The 16,289-nt window shown below is 36.5% G+C and overlaps 1 protein-coding gene and 1 non-coding gene across 2 annotated transcripts; one reads left to right on the forward strand and one right to left on the reverse strand.

Annotated features, from left to right (window-relative positions):
* The first annotated feature begins 376 nt into the window (after nt 1-376).
* LOC141549911 (ret finger protein-like 3) lies at nt 377-7,405 on the forward strand. Its single transcript, XM_074279964.1, has 5 exons — nt 377-744; nt 3,146-3,450; nt 5,826-6,096; nt 7,064-7,339; nt 7,372-7,405. Exons 2-5 carry the CDS (start codon nt 3,150-3,152, stop codon nt 7,403-7,405), a joined length of 882 nt encoding a protein of 293 aa, XP_074136065.1. The 5' UTR covers nt 377-744; nt 3,146-3,149.
* On the reverse strand, nt 769-841 carry TRNAA-AGC (transfer RNA alanine (anticodon AGC)). The gene has a single exon. It is a non-coding gene; the product is annotated as a tRNA-Ala (tRNA).
* Nucleotides 7,406-16,289: the final 8,884 nt, after the last annotated feature.

A 16,289-nucleotide genomic window follows, 5' to 3' on the forward strand; every position in this document is an offset into this window, starting at 1 on the left:
ACTCCCACAGCTGAACTTCCTTCCTCACTGCACTCAGCAAAGGTTTCCACCTTCACCCCATTCCCGCCATGCCCCTTCTCTCCCCTGGGGCTCTCACACTGGAGGACTGAGGAGAAGTCCTGTTCTAGAACCCTCCTTCTGAGAGGGAGGCCAGTTCTGGGCCAGAGGACAAGGTGCTTTTGTGTGGGTCCCCGACGTGAAATCTCCTTCCACTAGCACAAGGGCAAAGTGCTCCTCCCTGAAGGAACACCCAACTCTGGATAGCGGGAGAGACTCGCATTCGGTCGCGGTCAGCATTTCCACTCTTTCGAACCTGGAGCTATGTTGCTGGGGAGAGAACTTGGGTTTTTCTAAATGAAGAAGTGGAGAAGGGAGTGCTGTGTAGCGGGCCGCCCGAGGCCTTCCAGGATCACTGCACAGTCCAAGAGGAGGATTCTCTGACTGTATCTGGCGTCGGGAGAGCTAGACACCTAGAAGAAGTTTCCAAGCCGGGAATTAGCTGTCCGGTCTTAGTGTCCTTTGGTCCTGCCTCGTTGGACTCTATCAGAGATTCCGGGGCTCCCGAAGTCCGAACTTGGACACTTGGAGGTGAATAATGCACAGCTTCATCTGACATTGGCTGGTAAAGAAAATCAGGAAGCCTTGGTCTCATTAACAGCCAGGGGGCCAAGTACAGAAGGACTATAAGAAGAGGCGACTTTTTCCCCGACATAGAAATATTCCCGCTTAAGTCCCGCATAGCCTGTAAGTCAGAAGACAAAACTGACATGGAGGATGCGGGCATCGATCCCGCTACCTCTCGCATGCTAAGCGAGCGCTCTACCATTTGAGCTAATCCCCCAAAGCTGTTAAGCTTTTGCTTCTTGTTTCTCTTACGACATTATTGGTTAAATATCATTGGAGTCTATGGCGAAATTGAAATTTGAAGGGAGAATGCAACAAGAAAGAAAAACTAAGAATCGTTAAGTAGTGGAGCTGGAGGGAGGGAATGAAACAAAACTACCAAACTGAGAGGAGAGGAGAGGGTACTTGGTACAGAGTAAAGAGGAGACTTCTTGATCCCCAGGAACGCTAAGTTTAGATGAGCTCAGCTCCTTAGCTTAGTATTTAGAGTTGGGTTGGAACTGGATTGGAAAGTGGACTGGCAGCAAGCTGTGGATCAGAGAGGTGCACTGAGAGCTGGGCTAGGAGGTGGAAAATGACCAGTTGAAGAGGAAGCTTATCATTATGAGTTGGTAGTGCTTGATCTCTCGCTCTCTCTGTGTGCATAAACTTGTGTTCGCTTACAAATATCCTATTTGTCTCCAGGAGAATATAAGTTCTGAGGGCAAGGACTTTGATTTTTCTCCTCAGCATACTCAGTGCTAAGCACCTTGTATGAAATAGGTTTCATTAAAAATTCAAAGAAAACTGCCTAATGGACTTCAAGTTTTCTAGAATCAGAAAAGAGACACCTCCCACGGCTTAGAGATGTAATCAAGAAATTCTTTGAGAATTAATTTAGCAGCTACTTAAGGGGGGTAATTGAATAGGGTGGAGCTCCATAAATTCTTAAAATAAGAATCATCTTAGACTCTTTAGTGTTGGAAATTGTGAAACTGAGAAGGTCCAGGCATAGGGAAAGACTCAAATCAGAGGCATCAGAAAGGTTAGCATGTTAGCTTTTCAGTAAATTAAAATAACTGGATTATTTTATGTATTTTGAAATCTTTAATGTGCTATAGGAAAGTGTAATTATTGCCATATCACTTTTATCAGGCAAGGATTTAGGGATTCCGAAGAGATGTTCTATGATATCATGGGGCTGTTGTTTTTGAGTCATTTCATTCAAGTCTGATTCTTCATGAGCCTTATTGGGGTTTTCTTGACAATGATACTGAAAAGTTTGTCATTTCCTTTTCGAGCTCATTTTTGCATTTTCTTTCACAATAAGATTAAGGGAAATAAGTTTTACATGATCGTACATATATAATATATATCAAATTACTGTGTTTTGGAAGGGGAGGGAAAGGTGAGGTAAGGAAGGGGGAAAATTGGGAACACAAAAAAGAATTTTTTTAAATTGAAGGTCAAGAGGAGATCATTTGTACTTCAATAACAATACTATGTGATAATTCTGATGGACGTGGCCCTCTCCAACAATGAGATGAACCAAATCAGTTACAATAGAGCAGTAATGAACTGAACCAGCTACACCCAGGGAAAGAACTCTGGGAGTTGACTATCAAATATGCATTTAATATATAATATTCTTTTATATATATTATATTACATATGAAACATATGAAATTACTGACTTTTAGAAGGGGAGGAAAAGGGGAGGTAAGGAAGAGGGGAATTGGGAATGCAAAAATTTTTTTTTTAATTGAAGATCAAAATTTGTGTTTACATGTGATTAAAAATATGGGGGAAAATAAAATATCTGAGTCCAGATTTGAATAACTAAAAAATAAAATAATTAAAATAATAATATTTAAATAAATAATAACAAATAAAGTCATAAAATAAAAAAGATTACCTATGTCCAGTACCATATGCATTGCATTACTTAGCTGTTTATGTATTCCTTGGGGATATCTAGTGATATTCAGTGACTGAGAGAGACTTTGAGGGAGAGCAGTAGAACTGAGTAGTAACTGCTTCATTATGTATTGTTTTACTATTATTGTATATTTTTAACCACTTCTGTGCCAAAAATGAAAGTTATGTATCCTTTTTTTTTTTTTTTTAAGTATACAAAATTCATTAAAATATCAAGTAATTTTATCTTCACAACAGCTTGGTGAAATGGGCATACAGTGGTAATAGCCCTTTTTTTTTTTTTTAACACATGAGGGAATTTTAGTCTTAGATTAAGTGACTTTTCCAGACATACACAGCTAATAAGTATCTGAGACAGAATTTGATCCAGATCTTTTTGTCTATATGTCTAATACTCTATTAAATAAATTGTTTTCTCTAGTTTGGCTGCTGCCTATGATACAAATGCAGGGGTAGCTTCTTTCCTTGAATTTTCAATTGCTCTGAGAAAAGTCTTGAATTTGCTGCTCTGCCTTGTATCAATGGAATGAATTTGTCTTGCTCAGTAAAGACTTAACTTATTGCTGTGAAATAACCAATTGTTCTCTTCTCTTTCTTTTTTAAGAATCATGGCCTCATGTCTTATTTCAAGTATTTCAGAAGAGCTCAACTGCTCTATTTGCCTAGAGTTGCTCACAAATCCCATGTCAATAGCCTGTGGTCACAATTTCTACCAAGAGTGTATACTCAAGCACATTCAAATGTCTAGTGGCAATAGCTTCCCATGTCCTGAGTGTCAGACAGTTTCTGAGTTGAAAAATCTCTGGCCTAATCAACAACTGAGCAAAATAGCACAGTCCTTCAAATTAGTCCAACCCCCTTTGAGAAGAAGCCTGAATCAGAGAAAACTAAGACAAAATTCTATGGTAAGTGTACTGATTTGATAACTTGGTGAATGAGTGGGTTTTCTGTCTGGTTATTTGGAAATATGATCCATTAATTGTCCCTTTCCCCCAGGTAGCCAAAGCTATTCTAATGAAATAGTATTTTCAGGCACTGCTTCAAAATCCCTCCCAGAATTTTTTTTTTTTCTGCTTCTATATTGAGACTCCTTTTATGCAGGAGACATTATCTTCTTTTTGAAGTTCTGACGTTCTCTATGCAAGTCAAGTAGGAAAACCATTTCTAAAAAAACATCTTTTATGGATCTGACTATGTGAAGCACTGGTCATATAAAGGCAACAATAACAACAACAACAGTACTTAGTCTCATGGAACTCACCATCTGTTGGGCGAAACAGTGCAAATAACTTCGAGGAAGGATAGAAGAGGCCCTGGGAAAGATGGAGAGAGTGGCTAGGCAGGTAGGAAGAGAGTGCAAATGTTACAAAAACCTGGAGATTAAAGAATATCCAGAAAAGGAGTGTAGACACTAGTGTCTAAGAAAGTCAGGAAAGATGAAAATGGGGAACGGGGAAATCTTTTTGTTTGACAATTAAAAAATCATTGGTAACTTTGGAGAAATCAGTTCCTATTAAATGATGAGGTCAGAAACTACACTGCAAAGAATTGAGAAGAGAATGAAAGGAAAGGAAGTGAAGGTGCTGATTGTAGCTAGACTTCAAAAGTAGTTTAGCCATAAAAGGGAAGAGAAATATAGAATGCAATCTAGCAAAGATGGAAAACCAAGGGATTTTGTGGATGAGGAAGGCATGATTGAAGGAATCAAGAAATCAGTCCATAGACTGAGAGAAACTGAAGATTATCATGAAAGTGAGAATGATAGAGGGGGAAATCTGCTGAAGGAAATAGAATGGAATGGGATCTTTTTTCTTGTAAAGCAATGGTGTTTTGTTTATACTAAAAGATCCGAGTTCCTTGGTGGGGAGGAGAACACTGAGGTGAAGCTTATCATAAGGAAGAGCATTGTGACTAAGGGAAACTAAGGCACAAAATTCTGACCATGATTAATTTATTAGCACAATTGATAAATACCATTAAATTGGATCCAATACTCTTCAGTAGTTAAAGAGGAATCTGACAGAACAACTCTTTCATACTATTTACCCAGTGACTATAGAGATGTATTTAACATCTAATTAACTGGGCTGCTTATGTCAGAAGGACCCCTAACATCCTTTCAAAAGTCCTGTGGTAGACAAACATCCCACCACCATATTGAGTCCTATCCTGTCTGGGGTCAGCAAAGACTCACAGGTTAGAATTTTTGTGGCTAGATTTTAGTTCCTAAGAAGAGGAAAATTAAACTCTTCGAGATTTGACTAATAGAACCAATACAATCAAGTTTGAATTTGATTCAGAAATGTTGATTCTGATTAGAAACAATTCTCAATCTATTATTAATCACGAAATATCCATTTTCAAATTTCATAAGAGGCAACAAAGTTACAGGCTAAGAGGAACTTTGATTACATAATGAGGGAACCAACGAGTACAAAGTAGTTTGATCATTAATATATAATAAATTGAAAATAATACAAAATAGAATGGAATATCTATTTTCAATTCCACAAAAAGTGAAGGTAAGAATAGATATTATATGATTAAAGGTATGTTGGATGGAATAAGCCAGTGGATCTTTAGTGCTCTAGAGTGTATAAGAACAGAAGCATCTGAGCAAAAGACCAGAAGAAGGTGGCTGAAGTTTTCAGATTGCTCAAAGTGACATGTGATGAGTAGCCTGAAATTTAGAGATGTAAATTTGATTTCTTTATCACTCTCTCCAGTGAGGTAAGGGGTGAGTGGGGTATCTCTTTTAGTATAGTCCCAGACTCTTTCTCCCACCCCCTTCTAAGTCTTTGGTTTTTGGAATCCAGACAGTGCTAGCAAAAGTGTAAGCAGTGGCTGTTTGGATTCTGAGAACATTTACTAACTATAATGAAACACATAAAATTTGCATCTCAATGCTGTCTAAATCTCAGTGAGAAATTTTTAGCCAACAGAAAGAACTCTTCATGGAGATGAAGCCTGAATGCCCTAAAACATTAGATAAACTTCAAACTACATGGAATTAAATTAAGTTCTTGTGATAGAATATGGACCTACCTTCATTTACTTGGTGGATCTCTGAACCTTCTCAGGGACACTTGGGCTTGTAGTAACTCTCCTAAATATTGCTGTGAATAGACAATGAGCCCCTGAGTCCCTAAAGCCATCTTAGATGTTGGGTTTCTTCTATTAATTGCCTTCTTAGTATCCATCAAGATCTGAGCCATTCATATAAGCCCTGGTTGGGAACTTTTATGTAATTACTCCTTAAAACTTTGATATTTCTGTTTTTTTAGACGAAATCACTCTGGATCTTAAAACTGCTGGTCCTGGAATCATCTTATCCATAGATAGGAAAACAATGAGAGGAAGCGATGTATGGAAGAAGTTGCATTGTGATTTGGAACAATCTGATCAATGTAGTCCTGTTCTAGCAACTCAGAGCTTCAAATCTGGGAGACATTATTGGGAGGTGATAGTGGGAAACAGCTCTGCTTGGGATGTTGGTCTTTGTGAGAATTCTGTAAAAAAAAAAAAAAGGGGGGGGGGACTAGTTTCACCATGTTCTTCTTTTTTTAAAATTAATTTTATAATTATAACTTTTTTGACAATGCATATACATGGGTAATTTTTTTTTTTTTTTTACAATATTATCCCTTGCACTTACTTCTATTCTGAATTTTCCGTCCTTCGCTCCATCCCCTCCCTTAGATGGCAGGCACTTCCATACATGTTAAATATGTTATAGTATATCCTAGAAACAATATATGTGTGCAGAACTGAATTTCTTGTTGCACAGGAAGAACTGGATTCAGAAGGTAAAAATAACCCGGGAAGAAAAACAAAAATGCAAACTGGTTATACACATTTCCCAGTGTTCTTTCTCTGGGTGTAGCTGATTTTGTCCATCAATTGGAGCTAAATTAGACCTTCTCTTTGTTGAAGATATTCACTTCCATCAGAATATATCTTCATTCAATATTGTTGTTGAAGTGGATAATGATCTCCTGGTTCTGCTCATTTCAATCAGTATAAGTCCATGCAAGTCTCTCCAATCCTCTCTGTATTCATCCTGCTGGTCATTTCTTACAGAACAATAATATTCCATAGCCTTCATATACCATAATTTACCCAACCATTCTTCAATTGATGAACATCCATTCATTTTCCAGTTTCTAGCCACTACAAAAAGAGCTGCCACAAACATTTTGGCACACACAGGTCCCTTTCCCATCTTTAGTATTTCTTTGGAATATAAACTCACTAGTAGCACTGCTGGATCAAAGGGTATGCACAGTTTGATAACTTTTTGGGCATAATTCCAGATTGCTCTCCAGAATGGCTGGATTCTTTCACAGCTCCACCAACAATGTATCAGTGTCCCAGTTTTCCCATAGCCCCTCCAACATTCATCATTATTAGTTCTTGTCATCTTAGCCAATCTGACAGGTGTGTAGTGGTATCTTACTTTTCTTAATTTGCATTTCTCTGATCAGTAGTGATCTGGAACACTTTTTCATATCACCATGTTATATTCTACTGGATACTGGCTTTTGAGTCTGAGACAAAGTAATTATCTAGTCTGTACCATACCTAGCACCAGAATTCCCTTAACAGAGAAACTCTACAAAGTGGGGATCTTTCTGGATTATGAGATGGGAGATATAGTGTTTTATGATGTAGACAGGAGATGCCACATCTATATATTCACCAGCTCCTTTTTAGAGCCTCTCATCCCTATATTTTCTATAGACCTGAACTCCAAGAATGAAAATATTTTGTCTATAGACCCAGTATCAGATGAGGCTGAAGAAACCTTAGAGGATGATATTACATTTGCCTGGAAACTTCCTTCAGAGAAGAACCCAGCCTATGACCACCAATATATGATTTTTCTCTTCCTGTATTGTGATGAACTTCATTTTGGGAGCCGGGAGAAGTTTTCTTATTTTGTAATATTTGTGCAATAGACTGTATACAAGGGGGGGTCGGCATAAGATACATTGAAGGTCCATACATGAGAGACAGAATTTGTTCCATAAACTATGTGAGTTTAGAAAATTCAAGAATGAGGAAGTTTATTTCCAAAAGACAGATGGAAAGAACCCACCAAATAATCAAAAGCAAACATAACAAAATGATAAAGATCAAGCAAGACTCAACTGAAGACTTATGAGGAAACATTTCCAATCTACAACTTGGTGACAGTGGGAGATACACAGATGTTTTATGCTGCACATTTTTGGGGGTTTTGTCAATCTATTGATCAATTATGCTGATTTCTCCCCCTCTAAAAGCCAAAATAAGCCATAATGTGTTTTATGAAATGGCTCTGGAGGAGAGTTGGGAGGGGGGGAATACCACTATGGTCATGTAAGAAACAGAAAGAATCAATAAAAATTGTTATTGTTTAAAAGGAAAGAGTTTCTTAAATTAATATAGAAAGAAATAAGTAGAATAAGAAAAAAGTTTATTCCTTTTCATCAACATTATATAAATGAACAATTTTGAAGATTCTTATAAAGTGATTTAAAATTAAATGACTATAATTAGGGAAAGAATTTATACAATAAAACACTGGGAAAGGGGGAGAACAGCAACTTTGAAATCCAAGTGAACTCTGATCAATAAAGTGACTATCTGTGATCCTAAAGGACTGGTAGTAAAACATTCTATCCATCTAAGAAAACCTCAGAATATAGAATGAGACTTACTTTTTAAAAATTCAACGATTGCATGTAGTACTAATTTATTATGCATATTTGTTACAATAAAATTTTTGTCCAATGCAGTGAGGATAAGAGTGAGAAAACTGATTTCTCTTAATTTTAAAAAATAGTCTGATGCTGAGTGAAATGAGAAGAACTAGGAGATCATTATACACTTCAACAACAATACTATATGAGGATGTATCCTGATGGAAGTGGATATCTTCAACATAGAGAAGAGCTAATCTAATTCCAATTGATCAATGATGGATCAGCTACAACCAGAAAAGGGACACTGGGAAATGAGTGCAAACTGTTAGCATTTTTTGTTTTTCTCCCCAGATTATTTTTACCTTCTGAATCCAATTCTTCCTTTGCAACAACAACAACAACAACAAAATTCGGTTCTGCACATATATATTGTACCTAGGATATACTATAACATATTTAATATGTATGGGAATGCCTGCCATCTAGGGGAGGGGGTGGAGGGAAGGAGGGGAAAAATTCGGAACAGAAGGGAGTACAAGGGATAATGTAAAAAATTACCTATGCATATGTACTGTCAAAAAATGTTATAATTATAAAGTTAATTAAAAGTTTTTAAAAAAAACTTTTAAAAATAGTGATAGGAGAATGTTGAGAAATATTGATTCCCCTTTCATGTAACATCAATGCATTAATTTTACTTCACTGTTTTTCTCTTGTTATAAATAGAAATAATTTAAATGTAATGTGAAAATTAAATAAAAATAAAACTTAAAATCCTCTGAACTTTTCAAATAAACTAAACAAAACTATGGCAGCCATCATGACTAACAATGAGGGGTTTACTTTGTTCTTCAACTTACATTTTTAGTGATAAAAACACATATTTTACATAATATTATTAAATATATTACACATTTCATGTATCCATTTCATATTTTATATGACCCCATACAAAGTTTTGAGCCACATTTAAGAAGTTTTGGTCCTTATTTTTGAGACAATTGGTATGCATTGGTTAATATATTCAGAATTAATCTTTCCTCAGTCGTTTCTGATTAAAGGAGATTAAAGTGGTATCTCCCCCCTCCCTTTCAACTAATCCTCACATACACTGAATGCTCCCTTGACCTTATTTGTCCATTTATTTAAATTGTCCATAACAAATGCCCATTTGTTAAATGTCTGGCTTCTTTCAGCTCACATGTGGCCCCAAGAAGCTGTAGCAATGAAGTAGCTACACTCTGGTAAAACGATCTCATCACACAGATTAAATTAGGATAAGGATAATCAATAGGTCTCAAAGATGTTGGTGAATTAGAAGACTCCAATCCTGGCAGAATGGGAAGATAAAAACAATTTATTTCTTTTTTTTTCCTTTTTTAAAATTAATTTTTATAATTATAACATTTTTGACAGTACCTATGCATAAGTAATTTTTTACATTATCCCTTGTACTCCCTTCTGTTCCGAATTTTTCCCCTCCTTCCCTCCATCCCCTCCCCTAGATGGCAGGCATTCCCGTACATATTAAATATCTTATAGTATATCCTAGGTACAATATATATGTGCAGAACTGAATTTTGTTGTTGTTGTTGTTGCAAAGGAAGAACTGGATTTGGAAGGTAAAAATAACCTGGGAAGAAAAACAAAAAATGCAAACAGTTTACACTCATTTCCCAGTGTTCCTTCTCTGGGTGTAGCTGATTCTGTCCATTACTGATCAATTGGAATTGGATTAGATCTTCTCTAAGTTGAAGATATCCACTTCCATCAGAATACATCCTCATATAGTAAACAATTTGTTTCAATGATTGTAAAGGCAGCTGAAGCAGGTGCTAAGAGCTTGGTCAGATACTGAAAACATTGAGATTGTCCACTACATAAGGACCATCAGTAGTCCTGATTTTTAACTTTCTACTGAACTTCAATGATTCTGGAAGAAAGAATAAGGCTGATGATTTTGGGCAACTTTGCCTTACTTAAATCCAGTTCCCATGGAAGTCAAGATCTCATAGGACCACAGCATTTCTTCTTCAAAAATGAAGAAGGAACAACAACAGCTTTCTTCAACTTTCATTTCAGGTGTGAATTCCTACCTGAGACCTTTTTATTGAATGATTGACAAACATTTATTAAGTGCTTACTGACTAGTAAGCACTGTGCTAAGTACAAGGGGGAACAATGAGAACTACTCTGTGTTTTCAGGGAAATTAAAATTGAGATCCATACAGATAGAGGAATGACCTAGTATAGAGCTGGCAAGAAAAGAGCTTTAAAGACTGGGAAATTTTAGGCTACAAGTGTCAACAACAACAACAAAGGTGTTCATGTTATATAGCTCCAAGGGAATATAAGCACCCTGAGAGCAGACACTGGTTTTTTTCTCCAGTATTCTCAGTGCCAAGTATCATTCTTGTATGAAATAGGTTTTATTGTCTCAAAGTCTCAAAGGAAACTGCCTAATGGGACTTCCCCAGTTTGCCGGAGTCAAGGGCCATTTCTTATAGCATTACAGATGTAATCAAGAAGGATGAAAAAGGGCAAGCTATTCTTTTGAGAGTGTTAACACATAGTTAAGACTGTTAACACTGTCTTAACTGAGTAGGGTGGAGCTACTCAAGACCTTGGATAAAAACCAGGGCAGAATCTCTCTTCTTAGAAATTGACTTAGAGCTCCAGAGGAAGAAGACCAGAAAGAGCAGAAGGTAAGTGTTACTTCTAGAAATGTTGGCTTCTTAGTAGATCAAAACACCTAGATTATTTTGTGATTCTTAAGGTGCTACATGGAAGCATTATTATTGTCATGGCCCTTCTGTCAGGCAGGGACTTGGGAATGCCAGGAGATAAATCTGTGATAATATGGGAGGAAGGTAAGAAAATATTATGAGGGCATCTTCAAAAATGAGAAAAGACTCCTTTTAATTAAGAAGAAGATTTTTATTCAAGCCTCAGTCTTTCTGTTTGGGACTTCCATTCCAGTCAATCATCAGGCTAGTTCATTGGATCCTAGATTTATAGCTAGAAAGGACCTTAGATGTCACCAAATTCAACCCCCTTATTTCATAAGTAAGGAAACTGAGACTTAGAGTGGATAAGTGGCCTTCCTGACCCCAAGTCCAGCACTCTCTCCACTATACTATACAGGCAAACTTCATTTTATTGCCCTCTCTTTATTGTGCTTCCTAGATATTGTGGATTGTTTTTTGTTTGCTTGCTTGTTTGTTGTTTTTTTTTTTTTTAAATGAAGGTTGGGCAATCCTGGATGGAGCAAGTTATCGGTGCCATTTCTTTTCTTTCTCACTAGTATTTTATTTTTGCAAATATATGTAAAGATAGTTTTCAACATTCATTTTTGTAAGATTTTGAGTTGCAAGTTTTTTCTCTCTCCCTCCCTTACCATCCCCTTTCCCAATATGTGCATATTGTGCAGGAAAATTAAAACCAAAAGGGGGAAAACAACAGGGAAAAAAAACCCAACAAGAAAAAGGTGAAAATACTGTGCTTCTGTCTGCATTCAGCTTGCATAGTTTTCTCTCTGGGTGGGGATAGTATTTTCTATCCCAAGTCCAATTGTCTTGGATCACTGTGATGTGAGTGATATAGCCACCAGATGATGATACCAAAAAATAGGGTTCAGTCAGGTGAAAAATTCCCAATGGCCATTCTCTTTGGCAAAAGGTAGATTTATTTAGGGGAATAGGTTACAGACAAAATGAAGGTATACATAAGACACCAGAAATGGTAAATATGGAATAGAGTTGAGAAAGCATGAAAGACAAATTCTTCAGTGAAACTCAGGATTACCCAGTAGAAAGGGAGCACCCCTCGGAGTTTTGGGCATATCCTTAGTTAACAGGCTAAATCCTGAAAGGGACTTGCACTTTAAAAGAGTGCCCTGACAGACTCCAACCCAACCTATCTACTTCCTCTGTTTCTACTCATATGTTTGCTTATGGAGGAAGTTGTGCAACCCTGTTGCCTGGGCATCTGTTATCTTATCATGAAAAGATCGGTGAGGTAGCAGACAAAACTAGTTTAGGATCTTAACCTTGGCTTCCAAAGAATTTATAATCTGAGATTATAGCCCAAAGAAAATAATTGGGATAATATGAGAAAATTTTGAATGAGTGGATAGAAGGATTCTCCTTTCAATCTAGAACTCTGGGATCAAGGTCCTAACTTTTCCTTGTTTGATCCTGGGCAAAACCCTTAAGCTCCCTATCCCTTAGCCAGCTCTCAGATTAAATTATTGGAAAGATTAATTTGTAGAAGTCCCTCACCAAGACTTCCCTATTTTGATGAAATCAAAAGTTTGATTAAAACTACTATCTCCTGGGACCAACAAGGTACTCTTTCTTTTCACTTTCCACCTAGACTGTCCCTAAGCTTCTCTTGTTTACACAAGCTTTCCTTCACTCTTTCCCTCTACAGAGAACCTTACTTCATATTTTACTCATGAAACACAGGCCCTTATATGAGCTTCATCTTCTCTCTTATTTTACATCTTATTCTTGCTATCCCCCATTATCTTTCACTACAGTCTCTGAAGATGGGGATCTGCTCACCAAGCACAATACCTTTGCTTTACCCTTTTTCTATCTTTTCCCCCTCTCCTCCAGCAGGTGAATCCAACAATCATCAATCTTTCAATAATAGTAAGTTTCAAATCTACATTAAATTAGGCTAGGCAATGATAATACAAAGACAAATAAAATAGTCCCTGTTCTCAAGGAATTTACTCTTTTTTCGGGAAACCAATGGTTTCACATTTAAGTATATAAAATATCAATAAAATAAACACAAGGTCTATCAGTGCAAGCTGAGACACATTACAAAAGTTACATTTGGAAAACTTTGAATCACATTCTTGTTAAAAATATTCCTTAGGAGACAAAAAGAAAACAAACAAAAAATTAACCCATTTAATGGTTATTATTAAGAATATTATAGTATTTCTGTCTAAATCAAAAAGAAGAAAAACAAATACAATTTAATTTTGTGTGGAGAGGTGGTCAGTTACCTAGTGTTTACTAAGTGGCTACTACTAAGTACCATGCTAAGAACTAGAATTACAAAGAAAGGAAAAAGGGTACCTGCTACCTGCTCTCAAGGACCTCTATGTAAAATGAATGGGAGATAACCGATTGAGGCAAAGCATTAGCATTAAATGAGATATGAAAAGGCTTCCTATAGAAGATGCTATTTAGCTGGCACCAGAAGGAAGTTAGGGAACCTAGGAGATGACAGGGTGGAAGATCCTTACAGGTTTAGAGGACAGTCTTCAGGAATCAGAAGATGGAGTGTCTAGTGTGAGGAAGAGGGTGCCATTGAATCAAAGAGCATGTGTGTGTAGGGATGGTTTAAAGTGTAAAAAGATTGGAAATGGGTGTTTATTTCTATGGGTGTGTGTGTGTGTGTGTGTGTGTGTGTGTGTGTGTGTGTGTGTGTGTGTGTAGATTGTGAAGTATAGCTAACAAAGCAATTCCTAATTTATCTTGAAAAGGTTAAGGAGTCACAAGAGTTTATGGAATAGGGAGATGGTAGTTGGTGAAAATCAGCACACCCATCATGAAGAGATTGGTCTTTTAGAAGAGCTTTGAAAACAAAGTGATAAATAATATAATGATAGCCAAGTAATAAAACTTTATTTTTAACATTTTTTAAAAAACTGAGCTTCAAATTATTTCCCTCTTGTTCTTCTATCACCCACTAAGAAGGTAAGTAATATGTCCCCATTATACACTTAAAAGTCTTCCAAAATATAATATTCTTGAAAAAAAGAAGGAAAAATATGCTTTAATCTCTACTCAGAGTTCATCAGATATCTCTCTGGAGATGAATAGCATTTTTATCATAGGTACTTTGGAATGGTTTTGGATCTTTTTTTTTTTATCACAGTAGTTAACTCTCATAGTTGATCTGTTATTACAGTATTGTTGTACAATGCTTTTCTGGTTCTTCTCACTTCATTTTCCTTCAGCTTATGTAAGGCTTCCCAGGTTTTTGTGAAACCAACCCCCTTGTCATTTCCTAAAGCATGATAGTATTCATATACCACAACTTGTTTAGCCATTCCCCAACTTATGGGAATCTCCTCAATTTCCAGTGCATTACTACCACCACCACCACCACCAACAACAACAAAAAAACTGCTATAAATATTTTTGTACATATAGGTCCTTTCTCTTCTCTTTGATCCCTTTGAGATTCAGACCTAGTAGTGGTAGTGCTGGTTCAAGTGTATATACAGTTTCATAGCCCTTTGGCTTTAGTTCCAAATTATTTTCCAAAGTAGATGACTAAAAATTAGTCATTTTAAGAGGTAAGAAATAAATTAATTACAAGATAGGGGAATTGAAAAAGAAGATCCTTTGGTTTTGAACTATGTGGTCCTGGGTGGGAATTAACCCACAAAGGGATATCGGGAACATAATGTTGTAAAGGGGCTTTCAATAGCAAAAAGAGAAATTTGTAATTGATACTAGAGATATTTGAGAACCCCTGGAACTTACTGTGTAAGTAATTTAGGATTCAAAGTGAATCAATTAACCAATAAGTATTTATTAAAAACTTTATAAATATCAGATATTGTACAAAGGTCTGGGAATCAGTACAACTTCAATAACCTCTAATCTCTGTGAATATGTCTTCATTGATGTATCAGGTGGAAGGGTAAGGAAGTTAGGGAGAAAAACTTGGAACACAGTCTCACAAAGGTGAATACAAGACTGTCTTTACATATATTTGGAGTGACAAAATATTATTGAGGAAAAAAAATAACAATGCACAAGGTAATTTAAAACAAAGGTAACATTCCTATTGACCTCAGTCATCTGAATAACTGAGTATGAAGTCCAGAGGACAAAGTCCAGGTCTTTTGTTCTCCCAAACTGTGAGTGTTGCTCATAGTTTTCTTCTCTAGAGAAGAACCAATGAGCTCTTCATGAGTATGTCGGAGTAGATTTTCTTAGTAGTGAGTGTGCCAGTAGGTATCTTCCATAAGAAAATTTGAATAGGGCCCTAAAGGGTCCCCCTGACCCTCTTCTACATAACAAAAAAAGGTGGTATGGACTGTATGTGTTACCCACAAAGATATGTTTGCACAGGGATCTCTCTAAGTTTTCCTTATAAGAGAAAGAAATTTCATTAACCGTGACAGTCATGCTTGTGGGTGGAAGTTGCTGCAGCTGCAGATCAGGGCTGTTGGCTCCTTCCATGTTGGCTTTGAGGAAGATGTAAATAAATATTGCAAACTCTCTTTGCTCAATCTTTTCCTAGAGATATATGATTTTTACCTTTAGAAAAGGTAGAAGTTTACTGCCAAAAACTGTCCATTCTGCTCTTTATAGAGAAAAGTTACCAAAATAGAATTATGCTTCTGTGCCATTATGTATTGTTAATCTGGTGGAAATAAATTTTAAATTCAAGCTAAGTTTCTAATTCTATCCCTTAATAAGGACAGAATGCCCCAAACCATATATCTAAGGATTGATGCTTTTCCCACCAAATACCAGGGACATAATAAACATATGCATAGGAAGCATCGCATAAACTCATTAGTTTAAAGCAAAAGGAAATAGAAATAGGAGAGCAACAGATGTGAGAGTGTATGAGACAACATAACAGAGTGAATGAGATCTTCTATTGTGGGAAAGAAGGGAAGAGAGAAACAAAGTGAGAGAGAGAGAGAGAGAGAGAGAGAGAGAGATTACTTTAGGGCCAAACTTTTCCCACACTCTCTTTCCCTCAACCTTAAGTTTGTTTTGTTTTGTTTTTTCTGCTTAACATCAGTTTCCCCAGTTTTGAAGTTTGACTTATAATTTAGATGCTATGCTATTCAGCTCTGGTCTTTTCATCAGGAATGCATGGAAGTCCTCTATTTCATTAAATTTCCATTTTCCTTCTAAAAGATTATAGTCAGATTTGCTGAGAAAAATCTTGGGCTTGTAATCCTCACCTATACTCATAGAATGGATTTCCCTAGACAGTATGATTATTGTATTAAGTTAATATTATGAAATGACTGATTCTTCTTTTCCTTTTTTTGAGGGGGGGAAAGTC

Source organism: Sminthopsis crassicaudata, chromosome 1 (assembly GCF_048593235.1).
Source record: "Sminthopsis crassicaudata isolate SCR6 chromosome 1, ASM4859323v1, whole genome shotgun sequence".
Classification (NCBI taxonomy): Eukaryota; Metazoa; Chordata; class Mammalia; order Dasyuromorphia; family Dasyuridae; genus Sminthopsis; species Sminthopsis crassicaudata.